This window comes from Pyxicephalus adspersus, chromosome 7, assembly GCF_032062135.1.
Source record: "Pyxicephalus adspersus chromosome 7, UCB_Pads_2.0, whole genome shotgun sequence".
Classification (NCBI taxonomy): domain Eukaryota; kingdom Metazoa; phylum Chordata; class Amphibia; order Anura; family Pyxicephalidae; genus Pyxicephalus; species Pyxicephalus adspersus.
In genome coordinates, this window is record NC_092864.1 from 27,021,823 (window position 1) to 27,036,224 (window position 14,402).

At 43.8% G+C, this 14,402-nt stretch overlaps 1 protein-coding gene across 1 annotated transcript; it reads right to left on the minus strand.

Annotated features, from left to right (window-relative positions):
* Window positions 1-235: 235 nt before the first annotated feature.
* Window positions 236-8,176, minus strand: INHBB (inhibin subunit beta B). Its single transcript, XM_072417922.1, has 2 exons — window positions 7,311-8,176; window positions 236-4,159 (listed from the first exon to the last, which is right to left on the minus strand). Exons 1-2 carry the CDS (start codon window positions 7,690-7,692, stop codon window positions 3,387-3,389), a joined length of 1,155 nt encoding a protein of 384 aa, XP_072274023.1. The 5' UTR covers window positions 7,693-8,176; the 3' UTR covers window positions 236-3,386.
* Between the last annotated feature and the right edge of the window lie 6,226 nt (window positions 8,177-14,402).

Below are 14,402 nucleotides of genomic sequence, written 5' to 3' on the forward strand. Positions count from 1 at the left end.
ACATTGAATTTAGGAATGCACAATATTTTTATGCTACAATAAAAATGTTTCTACATTCCATGTGCGCATTGAATAGAAAAAAAAACATTTTGAAATGAGCGGATAAGATGCATTGGTATCCGAGGGAAGGGACGGACAGGCAGCTAAAAAAAACATATGTACACAAGAACCGAGCCGCCAAGTTATACCGCGACTTCTATCTCCTTGGACTCTTTGGTTCCAAAATGACGTAAAATGCAACGCAAAAAAATGTGTTTATTCAGTTGCTATAAAAATATCCATTTATTTTTTTTTATCTTTTACAAATGGCAGTTTTGACTATTCATGCTTCTATTCAGTGCAAAACGTCACAAACAATCCTTCGCTTAAGAAGAAAAAAAACAAAAAAAAAAAAAAACAAAAGCGAATGAATTTATTTCAAGTATAAAAAATATATATTAGAAAATAAAATAGTACATTTTATTTTTTTTTGTTTTTGTGTCAATTCCATAGCGCCTGGTTGGATGTAATTGAAATGCATAGCTCAAGGGACATTGCCGGTCCAAGCAGGGGGATATAAAGCAGTCCGCAGGCCGATGAGAGGGCAACCCTTCCCACCACTCCAAAATGAAAAGCCGCAAGTCCACTTCTGTTTGTTATGTCACATGAAATGATATGTTGGCCTTTCTGATATCTTCTCTATGGTCCAGGCGTAGGCAGGCAATGGACTAAATACCAAGACCCGCTGTACCTGAACTTTATGAGACTTGTAGTTCTTCTCTACCTTGAAGCTAACAATTTGCCCAGGGCCTAGAAGAACGTTCTGATATTTTTGAAACTATAAGGCAGAGAATGCAAACAAAAAAAATTTATGAAAAGCATCCAAGACTCAGCCATTGATGTGCAGACTTCAGATGTACACATAGGGCTCTATTTATAAACCTAACATCAGGGAATGTCAGATCACTGCTTTATAAAAAAAATATTCAAAAGTGCTTGCTAACCCACAACCTATTTTTCAGTAATTTTGGCATTGTGCCTCATCATCTCTGAATTATTTTTTGTAAATCTGTTGCAACGTTTTTAAAGTGGAGACCCTTCCAGTAACAGCACTGACAACACTGCTTCTAATTGCTAGGCAGTGGTTTAGAGGTGTCAGTTTGCAACAGGAAGTTGTTACTGACAGGCTCCCCAGGAAAGAAACTTTGCAAAAGATTTAAAAAATAATGTACCTATATATAATGAAGCCTGATGCCAAAAATGCTGAACAATAGATTTGGGTTCACTTACATTTAAATGATGTTTCTTGCTGCAGAACAGCTATGTCTATGGAGTGCAGATGCTGGGGTAGTGGACTGTCCCGACACGACTCCCTTATGCCTTCTGTTGAATATATGGCATACTTTAATTTGTGTGCTGCCTATTGGATGCTTCAAGATCTGCTCACTAGGAAACATAATAAGAAATATAATTATAAATTAAATGTTTCCTTTACTGCCTTACAGCCTCAAACTAGTCTGGGAAGATCTGGGTTTTTCTTGTTCCAAGCTGAATAGTTCAGGAGGTGGTTTAGTAATGGCGTCATTCTTATACTGGATACAATGGCATCAAACATGCAACAGGCTTGCAGGAACTTTGCAGACTAGTCATCCCTATCCTCTGTGCCACCAACCCAAATTAAAGATATAAATCAGTAGATCTCCATGCTAGGAAACTCCAAATTTTTCAAAGTGGTTAAGGCATGGACAATTCTAAAAATTTAAATGCAATATAGTAATTGCTACATTTTCATAAGCTGTTTTTTCCTTTAAAATTTATCAAAGTTTTAGGATACATTAAAAATAAAATTAGGAACTGTATTCACATTCACACACGTGACAGACTGGACAGCAGAGCTGTAACAATGTTACATTACTACTATTTGAACTTAAATCAAATTGTTATTTTAATTCTAGAAAGACTAGGGAAGAATTTGCCAGGTTTTTATGGCTGTCTGTGTTTTTGTTGGGATTTTCAGTCACTTCCTGCCCTGGTGACCACACAAGAAATAAAACAATGAATTTCAACAAACTAAGCACTGGGATGAAATCGCCATTCAGCAACATCTGATGGGATTTTCTTCTTTTCATATTCAGGTGACAAATGCTACCAGGTCAGGAATAATCTTCCCGGGGATAACACAGATTAATAAGTGATGATGGTTTAAACACTTCCCCACTCAAGTTTTGCCTGGCTTCTATATTCATAATTTAAGGATTAGTTTCCCTGTGTGGATGTTTTTGTAAAAATTACAAATTTGTCAATTGGTCATAAAAATGACCTCCTTACTAAACCACCCCTCTGTGGCTGTACGTTTTAGCTCCTGCTGCCTCACCCCCTTTTGCTAGAGGTAAGGGCAAGATTCTTCTGAACATTGAGTGAAGGTAAGTGCATGGTCAGGCACCATATTTCAAGGCAGTGAGAAGTGCAAGTGCTGCGGAAATAAGTACCTATCGGTCTGCAAGTGCTATGTATCCTGGAAGCCCCTCTAACCCTTCCTACCCTCAGGAGCAGGGGGCACGGCCCTCTATCCACAGACCCCTTTAATGGGAATGTCCCCGAGACTTCACTCCTTCAGTGCAGGATGTAGTTGAAGCAGAACAATTTTTGCAGGCCATTGCGTTATCAAAGAGGGTTATAAAAATAATATATAAATATATATATAGCTTTATATATATATATATCATCTGTACTTTTTTTTTCCATTCCATCATCTCCTGTACACGCCAGATTCTCTCTTGGACAATAGATTCTGCATAACATAACACAGTCACATTTGTACACACAATAATAAAAAAAAACTAAACTGTAGACGGCCCCATTGGACGAGGCTCTGAAACTGCGCTGTGGACTTGAAGGCCATACGCAGGAAGTCTGTTGTAGTTTGCAGTGTCTCTAGGCTTGTAGTCAGTCGCCTGCACAACAATGAAATAATTCGGGAAGACCAAGTTTAGTCAAACCCTTGATTCAGCTACAATGTAACTGTACATTCCTCACTGGAAGTGCTGTAAGAGCATCACGGAATACGGCCCCAATGCTCATTGGATCAGTTGGTTCCTCAGTTGGTCACTTAAGTGGGTCGCAGCATTTTTTTTCCACCCTGGTAACAGTTAGGACTCCTCAAAGTTGATTGGAAACTTGTTTGTTCCTTTTCCAGAAACTTACTGGCACTGGAACGTTCTGTGGGTCCTCCGTGAGTGGCGGTCGCTGACAGTTCTCGTACTGTTTGTCTGGAGAAGAGGACCAGGAGGTCCACAGACTGGCACTGAGCTCAATTGTGAAATAATCTCTGCCCTCCAACCGTTACTGCATCTTGGCATCCCATTGTCAGAGGTATAGGGGAAGCGGAGATTGTCCTGGCACTGTAATCATGCACACCCGCATTCCTCCACAATCATATTGGGAACGTCCCTCTTTACGATGTTGTACTCATCGTCAAAATACAGCATGGACATGGTACTCAGTTTTGTAGGAATACAGCAAGAGTTCACTGTTCCAGGGTTTAGTCCCCTCATCCTGTACTGATTGACCACCGCCGTGTGAAAGGACGATGCCGAACCTGGGACTCCTGCCAAGTAGGCTGGACAGCTGCCCTCACAGTAATTACCATAGTACCCAGATGGCGCTATGATCCAGTCATTCCACCCAATAAGTCTGAAGTCAATATAAAATTGCTGCCTACAGCAGAGGTTGGTGCGACCATCACACTCCAGACCTCTTTTCCGGATTCGATGTTTGTTGTCAGCTAATTGAGCATGGACAACCAAAAAGGGTCGATGGGACTCCTCCCCTGGGTCTACATACACTGGAGAAACAGACAAATCCTCACAGCCATCACACTGGACCTCAAGGCTTAACCTTCGGTTCCCTTGTTGGAAGAGGGCCTGAATGGTCTCGGTCAGAGGGAATGTATGCCAACCACTTCTTCGGATGTCCACCCTCTTCTCCACCAAGCCCATCTTGGCAGGGTTGATTGGGTCTTGGAAGTGAAGTTTCATACGGATTTTCCTTCTGCCTGTCTTCTCCATGACTTCAGGCAGTTTCAGGTAAAGCCACAGATGGGACTGGAAGACAAATAGGTTCTGATTGCCTTCATTAGAAATGGTGAAGGAGAGTCGAACTCGAGATGAAGTGATATCATCTGTAGAAGAAAGAAAACAATCAAAATGAGATAAAACAGCTTTTAGGAAGCAAAACAGAGCAGAAAAAAAACATGCGGTGACTGTTTCTTACGGGGCTCATTAATATACATTACCATGTCCTCAATATATTACCTGGTGAATAAACACGAAGAAGAACAACAAAGAGCTCTTATTTAGGATATGATGGTCAAATGTATCAGTCACTCCACCTGCAGAGTCTTGCCGTTCCCCGGCATGCCTGAGCGGGTTATCCTGGAACATGAAGTTCCTCACGATTGAACTTAATCACACTTGTTTTAAAAGCTCTCATAGCCTACAAAAAGCTGAACCAAACATTTCCCACATCACCAACATTTCTGGTGTTGTTTTTCTTTTTTATGTTTTTATTGTGTGATTAGATAACCTATACCATTGGTTAGCTGTCAGTGTTGACGTATCACCTTCCCTTAACTCCAAACTAATAATACAAAGCTTGGTTTTAATCCCTTGATGTATTAAAGTTAATTTTGAAGTTGTTTTATGATTTTATAAATCAAAAAAGGACTTTATGTGTGTGAGCAGAATAAATCTAAAAATGTCATGGATAAAAAAGTCATTAGAGAGAAAAAGTTTACAATCAGAAATAACCTGGTACATGGCCCACATAGGACATTGCTGTGGCCGTATCGAGATTCTCTAATATTTTTTTTCTCATTTGAACCGCACGGACATCTGATGTAACCAAAATAATGTGCATGAAGCAAACAATTGTCCAACCCATTGGAATGTTTTTCTGACTTCTCAATACCCTATCAATATACGCTGAGTGCCCATTGAATGCACAAAAACTAATTTGTCATGGAGAAAAATACACCTCAGGGGTTAATTGATGCTTGGCCATTGTTCCAGAACAGCCACATATACCTGAAGGAAAACCCTGGCTATGTAAACCAAGGAAAATACACAGAGAACAAAATGAAGATGGTACTGAAAAGTTCTACACTTTCAGCATCTTTATTTTTAAAAGTGACTCCTTATATAACTGACATTTTTGTTCTTGTTTTTCCTTCATTAGTGTCAGCTGCTGCACACAGCCAAACTCCTTGCCAAGATTTCGCCTCCATTCCCCCCCTCTAAAGCATGGTGAGACTCTCTGGAAGGGCTGTCAGTGCCAATAGATGACACCAGCCCCAGCGGTGTCCCTGTCACAAAGGAGTTTACTGCAATACTCTGATCAGTTTTAAAGCGGAAACCCAAGTGAATGCAACAGCTTTGCACAGAGGTGTTATGGGCGAAAGAAACAAAAAATCTGCAAATAACTAAAATTATTCAAAAAAGTTTTCTCTGCAATTATTGGCACTGCTAGGGCCAGGGTTGGAAAGACAAAAATGCCGGTAGGTCACTTTGTAGGATGATCACGGTAAATGTGGTCAGCAGTGAATGTCATGTAATATGGATGGGAAGTAGAATATAAGGGAAGGGAATAGGGCAACCTCAGAAAGATTTGGGCATTTTTGTTTCTTGCATGTTATAATGCGCATTTATTGGTTTCTGGGACAAACATTACAAATAAATCTATACTAAATCCTGTGAGAATCTGCTGTACCAATTTGAATGTCCTAGGGGTGCCAAGTGTCAGCAGAACACATCTATGGAGCCACAAGTGTTATTTGGTACCCACAACCACCTGCAGAATAGAATGCCAGCTCATTCCAGCAAAGGCTCTGATCTGTTGAGCTGTACTGGTAGAAATTACAACAGGTCCCTGACACTTATTAACACTGAATTGCCAACACAACAATATATTTACCAGTTCCCACATTTCCCTGGCATATAATGCCCAGTCTTCAGAGTAGTGTTCAACCTTCAACCAGGGTTCCTCCGGGAGGTGCTGGGACAATGAGCAATTTGTGACTCTCAGGTCAGTTTAAGTGATACCAATGATCTTTTGGGTGACATTCTTACCAATTGCAAGCAATGTAAGAGACATTCTCCCTACTGACAATCACACTAATGTACTGTGAGCTGTGAATATAATAATTATAGAAGGAGTTCTCTGAATACCAGGAAGTTATTTCATAGATTCTCCCATGGTATAAAGGTTGAGAAACACTTTATTAGACTGATGCTGCATATAACGCTCAACCCTCACATTGCCCCTAAATGCAAATTCTCTATTCCCCTTATATAAGGTCCAGTCCTCACTTTTCCGCACAAATATTACAGAGTCCTATAAATACATTATTGCATTGTCTTCTTTGTGCCTCTATAAGTAATAACAAGCTTTGTTAGCTTCACATATAAATGATCAATGCCCACTTCCCTCCAAATACTTTATTATGATGTCCAATAGCCACCCTGTATACAATGTATTGGATATGCCATGCCTTGTTCCATGGCTGCTCATGTAAAAAATGCCACCTTGTATATAGTACCCTCCCAGTTCAGGTGCCCTATATCTATATTATAGGCATACATAGGTATGCTTTAATATTCAGTGTTCTTCCTCCATCTGTACCCACATACAATACTCAGTATGCTTCATAGATACACATATATACCTATGCCCTCTCTGTACTTGTATGCAATGATTACATAAACACATAGAGAATGTCCTGTGCCAACATGGTATGCCCACATAAAATTCCCTATATCCTCTCTCGCTCCCTCCTTGTACCTATTTATATATATATACCGGTATATTTGTATATATTAATATAAATATATAACAGGATGACCTCCCTGCAAAGCTGTACGATGCCAACATACATCTCATTCCTGCTGCCTATTTCACCTACAAATATATGTGTATGCTGTCCAAGTCTACATGATGTAGTAGTCTATGTAATGCCCCCTGGAACCCACCTACAATACAATGCACACTGGTTGCCCCCTACATATGTGTTCTGCCCCATATATAAATAATGCCCACATTCTCTCTGCCCTCATATAAATGATGCCCCTGGAAATCACCTGTTTATACAGTGCTCACATGCACACAGGGTGCCCCTCTGCAAAACTGATGATGCCCCCTGGCACCCACATATATACACTGCCCATATGAACATACTGTGCACATATGTGTGATGCCCCCTGGCACCTATATATATATCTCTATAGTCCAGATTCTCCCAGTGCCCCCATATATAAATGATGCCCCCTGGCACCCACCTGTCTCGGCGAAGCTGATGATCTCCGAGGTGCCCATCTCCTGGTTCTCCGGGCCAGACATCGCCTGTCCGTCCAGGTTGGGGATCTCCAGCCTGCCATCCTCCCTGACCCGGCCGGAGTGCAGCTTCCTCAGGGCTGTGACCATGGCAGCCTTGGGCACGGCATGGGTGATGTTGGGTCGGTCCCTCATCTGTAGCCGGGTCAGAATGTGTCTCTTCACCGCCTCCAGAAAGTCCTGGTCCAGCCGGGCCACCTCCTCCTCCGGGGGCCGGAGCCCGCACGATGCGCAGGTGTCCTGGGGCCCCTCGGGGGCCGGAGTGGGGCTGCCAGCCGAGCATAGGGCACCGACCAGGAGGAGCGCGAGGCGGAGGAGCCACAACATGGTCCTGGGCCGAAGAGCTAACAATCAAACCGACCTCCGTCTATATACGCAGCCGGGGCCCCTGACACCCAGAGCCCTCCGCGTCACCAGCGATCCACAACACATCCAGCGATCTGCCACGGCACCAAGATCCAAAAAATCCAAACTCCCTCCAACCGGCTATCTGGGGGTCCGCAAAGTAAATCACTTAGGAGGAGCGGACCTTCTATGCGATTCCCTGCGATTATTTGCGTTCTCCCCCGATCCTGCCTGCGATGTGTTCTATATAATCCTGTGGGATCGCCTGAGTTGTGGCCCCCGGGGGTCCGGGCTCTGATCCTGCACTGAGGGTTGTGTGAGCTCCCAGCTACCTGATCCCTACTATGTACACAGAGGAGGAGGAGGGGAGGACCCGGGGGGAGGATCTGCTGCCACTTTGTAACACTGCACCTAGATTAACCCCTGACAGCCCAGAGCAGGACAGCTGGGACACAGCCTGGGCACTGCCACCTCCTCACTCATCTGATTACTAGTGCCCAGGAGATCTCTGCCAATCACCCCATTCCACTATTTACTCCCCACTCTGTATTCTTATTAGATCTCCCTCCTTCCCCCAATTATCTTTCTCTGTCTTCCTCCTCACCCCTTTCCTTCTCTCCCTTCTCTGTATTCCTCTCTCTATGTACTCCACTTTCTGTATTCCTATTATTCCTCTCTTCTCCCTCAATTTCCCTCCAATTCTAATCATTTTCTCCTTTTCTCCCCAGATTCACCTTGTTCTCTTTTATTCGTCACCCCTTTCCTTTTATCCCCCTCCCCCTCCATTCTTCTTCTCTCCCTTTTCCCCCCAATTCTCTCTTTCTCCCCTCTTCTTCATCTCCTTTCCTTCACCCTTCTCTCCCTTTCCCTCCAATTCTTTCTCTTCTCCCCTTTATTTCCTATCTCTCTCTTTATCTCTCTCTCTTCTCCCCCTTCTTTATTCCTATTACCCCATCTCTTTTTTCCCTCCAATTCTCTCTCTTCTTATTTTTTCTTTCCCCCCCCACCTCTTCTTCTTCTCTCATTTTCCTTCTCTTTCTGTCTGATTTCCTCCCCTCTCCTCTTTTTTATTACCCTTCTCTGTATTCTCCCTACTCCCCCTCTATCCCATTCACCCTCTTTATTTACTCCTCTGTTCCCCTTACCCTCCACCCCCCACCATCCTTTCTGTTTCTGGGTTCAGCTAATGCAACATTTGCCCCCCATATCTGTTCCACATTCTCTGTGCTGGTTACACCCCCAGACACACATTACACACCCGATTATGACTCCATTTGGCTTGCTGTCCATCCTATGCCCCTCATTTAAAATGTTTACAACCCCCAGCTTCCACCAACACCTTTCCTCCCATCCACTTCTGTTGTTTATGTTTAAAGCCTAATTGGAGGGTCAAAAAAAGCTGGAAACATTCCAGGGGCATCAAAACATGATTGTGCAAATCAATACAGTTTGTTCTCCTTAAAGTTAGTCAGTCAGTGTGGAATAGTCTGCCCCCCCCCCGCCAGCATGTTTGCCAGCATGTCTTAGAGGAATCAGCAGTGTCTTTACAGATACAACATTCTCCCCCGTGCCAGTTATCCCTCTGTATGTCACCTCTGAAGAGAGACCACTGCTTCCATTCAGAGAGCAAGGGTGCTTGCAGAATTCTGGCAGTGGAAAGGCTTTTCTACTCAAGCTGTGGCTGTTTCTAAAAGTAAAAAAGCTGCGAGGCTTTGCACACCTATAAACCTAGAATGTGTTTTGCTGATTTCAGCTTAATGTTGGAGTTTACCTTCTTCTCTGCCAGTCCTGGGAGATGGGGCCCAGGTGGCAATGGGGAGTTGGCCCCATGTCTGGTGTTTTTGTAGGGGCGAACTGGCACAAAGTGTGGGAAATGGTATGTAAAAAATTGTTTTGTCTTGGAGGCTCTGGCCTTTAGCTAACAATATGTCATTATGCTTTTCTCCTAATTCACCATTTTAATTACTTTTGGTGCATGTGACACCAATTTAAACAAATAATATTATAGTTGGCCATGGAGCCGACATGGATCAGATGCAGAGTGTACCCAGCAGATCTTGTATGTTATTATTGGTAATGACAATGCTGCCATTATTGGCATTATCTGCTGATGTTATTGTTCCCTTCATCATTTTAATCCTCTTCTAATAACAGTTTTTATTGCTTTGCTTGTTTTGTCTCATTAGCAGTGCCAGAGGCCCAAATCCCAGGTACTGGCTGGGTACAGCACAGATGAGCAAAGAGCGCCACCTGTCTGACGCTGGCTGAATAGGTGACACTGAATCTGTATTGGGCACAGAAAGATTAACACTGTATGGGCAAAAATGTGGACCCCCCTATAAATGATAAATACAGCTCAGGGGTCCCCAGTGGAGAGTGCTGTTAATAATACATCATACAGAGACAATTGTGCTTTTCTAGCCTTGCAGTCACAGTATGGTGAAGGCTCATTTCTGTTGCAGCATGACTCTGGTCCTGTTTACAAAGCCAGCTCCATAATGCTATGGTGTCACCAGTTTGCAGGAACTTGACCGTCCTGCCCTGACCTCGAATCTACTGAACACCTTTAGAGTGAAATGGAATGCTGATTGGCTGGCAGGTTTATTTATACAACCTCAGTAACATTGTGCATTACTTGTGCTACAATAAGGTGACCCATTCATTGGAAGGGCTGCCAATGATCCATAATTGTCCACAAAATGCACTGCCATTATCTTTCCTAGCTAAAGTCATTGCAATGTGAGCCACTGCACACTGTGGTGAACTTTACAGCAGGTGTGTCACAGGTGCCTGTATATATATATATGGCACTGCATTGTGCTAACACAGGCATTAGGTACAGCATTAAATGTGGTTGGTACCCGGGGTGATGTGCATGCAAATACAGAACAAGAACAGAGGGGTCAACTCCAATCAGGACAATTGCTGGGGTCACTGCTATCTAAAATGGATAAACCTTAAATTGGAGCAGGAAATTAAGATAACTCTCTCCAATGGGATACAGAGAAATACTTACAGGGTTTTCAGCATTTTCCCCAATGTATATGAAAAAAAAACTGAACAAAGCTTTAGCTTCAGATATACTTGTGGCAATGCAGAAGTGCCTTTACTAGGCCTGGGATGGGAGCCAGCAGATACCCCCCACCAGGGATTACAGCCACGGGTCCTGGGATAAACCCTCCACCAGCAATTGGAGCCACAGGTCCTGGGATATGCATCCGCCAGGGATGGTGGCCATGGGTCGTGGGATATCCATCCATCATGGAAGGTGGCGGTGGGTGCTGAGATTTCCATCCATCATGGAAGGTGGCTGTGGGTGCTGAGATATCCATCCATCCATCATGGAAGGTGGCGGTGGGTGCTGAGATTTCCATCCATCATGGAAGGTGGCTGTGGGTGCTGAGATATCCATCCACCAGGGGATATACCCCCAGCCAAGGAATGGGGCCATGGGTCCTGGGAAAGCAAGCCAGGGATTGGAGCCACAGATTGACACATACTCTTGATGCAAGCAGTGAGTCAGCTTTTGCCCTCTTTGGTAAATTTCAGTTTGGAGAAGAGGACATTTCTAGCAAGACTGAATTTGCATGCAGTCCACCCTTGGTAGCAACCACTTAACTTAACCACCATTTAATACTGACCCCCAATGCAAGGACTGTAATCCAATGGGTTCTAAAGGGGACAAGCAGGCTGCAAAGGGTGGGGCTAGTTGATGCAGGACAAAAAAATGAGGTGAGCTCTAACTTGCTGCAGCTTCTAATGTATATTGAGAGAAGCTCACAGTGTGCTGTCAAATCAGAGTCAGCAATTTCAGTAGAGGAGCCAGTACAGCTGTGCACGACTGAATGGAAGGTTGGAGATCAGGTTTGAGAGAAATATGCGAGTTATTCCAGGTATGTTATTTTGTTAGGTAATGCTCACTTGTTATGTAGAGGTTTGAGACGCTCTCAGAATGCCCATATTACCCCAGGATAATCCTCCTTGGGGTTTCCTCAGGATCAGGCTGAAAAAGTGCCATAAACTGAGAATGGATATGGTTGGGGTACTGTGTGCTTTGGGCCGGTCAGAATCAGATTCCAGCCAGCAGGAAGCTTTCTTATCAGCGCAAATTCCTGCCCCAGGAGGGGTCACTTTGCCCACTACCACTATCCTGGTGCACATTCACCCTGTCACTGAACATATTCCTCTCTGAAAACATAGGTAGGCTGGATGTTGCTGCATTATTAAGTACACAGGAAGTCTGCAGAACTTTTTTTTTTTTTACGGGAAAAAGGAAAAGGAAATCTCTCTGCAGTGTGGACAATCCTCCTTGGACAGTTGTCACCAGAACGTGTGGTCCCATTGGAAGATTCTGCATTCACTCCTGTTCTGTTCTCATTATTTCCTGGTAATTGTGGACATCAGGGCAAAAAAATTGAGGGTGAATCTTCCCAATGGGCACAATGACACCAATGAATGGTGCCCCATGATCTCTATGCATAGATCCCTAGTGGGAAATGATCCCAGGATCCCAACACTACAATGCTGCACCACTGATCACTGAGCCACCTGGCAGCCCATTACCCCAGTTTATGTGTCACCGGATCTGGGGTGAAATCGGAAGTGATTGTGTCACGTAATCATGTAATGCAGATGCGGCTGTCCCTGTTAACTGATGTGAACCAATGCGAACGTCTGGGGGATTATCCTGGAGCTGGGATCAGCCAATGACCCAGTTACCTAATAGGAGGTAAATAGGTGCCCCACCATGGAGGCTGCGCTCTCTAATATTCTCCGTGTCTCTCAGTGTCATTTTCACTGGAGGGAATCTGAGCCGTCGCCGCAGGCCTGGACAATGACTGCGGGGATTACAGCACGCTTGTGTCATGTGTTACCTAATCAGTACATGGCAGAACAAGGAACACGTAGGCTTGTAATAGTGGAGACACTGTAAAGGGTATTAGATGGAGTGACTGCAGCTTCCAATTGTCCCCCATTTGACGAGACTGTGACTTTTTTTCATTTATCCCAATGGGAGCAGTTGGCAACCCTTCTGTGCATGCGTTTGCATTGCAGTGAGGTTTTGGCAAAGTTCCTCGGCACCTGGCCAGGTGGTTGCTTTACTTTTTCTGGGGGGAAAACTGCACCACAAGGGCATTATATGCAGATATGTTGACCTGCTGTGCAGTTTGTTGCGCCTAGATGCATAGCAGCTCTTTGCTTTGTCCCTGGAAGCGATTCATTGGACGACCAACCACGAATCATCTCCAAGCTGCAAATCAACTCCTGATAGATACTAATAAAATGTCTTCAATCACTCCAATTCTTTTCCATTATAATAGGGGGGCTTGGTGGTTCTTTGGCTGTCAAATGATACAAAACTGCAATCTGGGCACCATATAAATGTGACCAAAGACGCCATTCCTTCTCATCTCAGGCCGCAGGGTTTTCATTCCCTATTATTACACCAGTGCAGCCCTTGTAAATCTCATCTTGAATAGGAAAATCCCAAATATTCTTTATCATGTCATTAAAAAGTTATTTTTTTTTTCAATTTGCATCTTTTGCATCGATTGTGATGATCCTAATGGAGGCTAAGCATCACTTGTGGGCATTATCACAGCTGTTTTTAGGAAGGTATGTACAGCACTCTGCTGGCCCCCGCACCAGCCATGATCAGTCTGCATTGTATATAAAATGCATATTGAAAATCCGAGAATCCAGAGAGGATGCAACTGGGAAAAATAAAAGCAAAAAGGTTTTGATAATTAAATTAATCTAGTTATCATATTAATTTGGAGGTCGGGGGGCTGGGAAGGCCAAATACAAAAGTAAAATATTTAAGTGATTGTTGCATCTTCTGAAGAATCCTTTCTCAGGTGAGCTCACACATTGCACATCGCATGCTTTGCCTCTCTGCCTTCCTTCTGCTCCCTCTGTTTTTGCTGGGAGATTCTTATTTTCTATTATTAGAATGCTGAGTGTAAAAATGACGTCATGCTGTTGGCTGGCGTCACCCATGTGTGGGTCGGTGCAGGGCAATTCAGGTGTTGGTGGGGTGGGTGCAGTGACACGCACTAACTGACATGCACTGACTACACACGCCGCTCCGTCATGCACTGACAGCCTGCAGCCAGATCTGTGCGGAATCCCTGTGTATTGACCTTATAAAAGGCGCTGGGCATTCCCCTCTGCTGGGTTCACAGCGACCCCTCTGTCATGTCAGACATGTTTAAAGTTGAACTTATTTTAAATTTAACAACCCTCCCCCCTTGTCAAATCACCCTGCCTTTTTTAACTTACCTTAGCAATAGCAGCTAGTAGTAGTTAGGAGATCCTCCTCTCTAAGCTACCCACTCTCTTCCCCATCCACCAAAGTCTTCACATTAGCAGATGCAACATGCCCTTCTGGATCATATTCCTGGTGCTGGGGGGGGGGTAACAGCAGGATCAATACTAAAAAATGTTTCCTTGGGTGACAACACTGCTGTGATATCCCTGCAGCGTTGTCACCCTGTGAAAAGAAGCCCAAATGATTGATATTAGAAAAAAAAAAAAAAAAGGCCGCAGGTGAAATACATTTGCTTCATTTGGATCTTCAGATGAACATACTTTGGAGTAAATGTACACCGGAACTGGATGACATTCCGTTTGCTCTGCGCACTGGGGATCATATCTGCCACTTCTTGTCTACATCTACCCCCTGCATATGG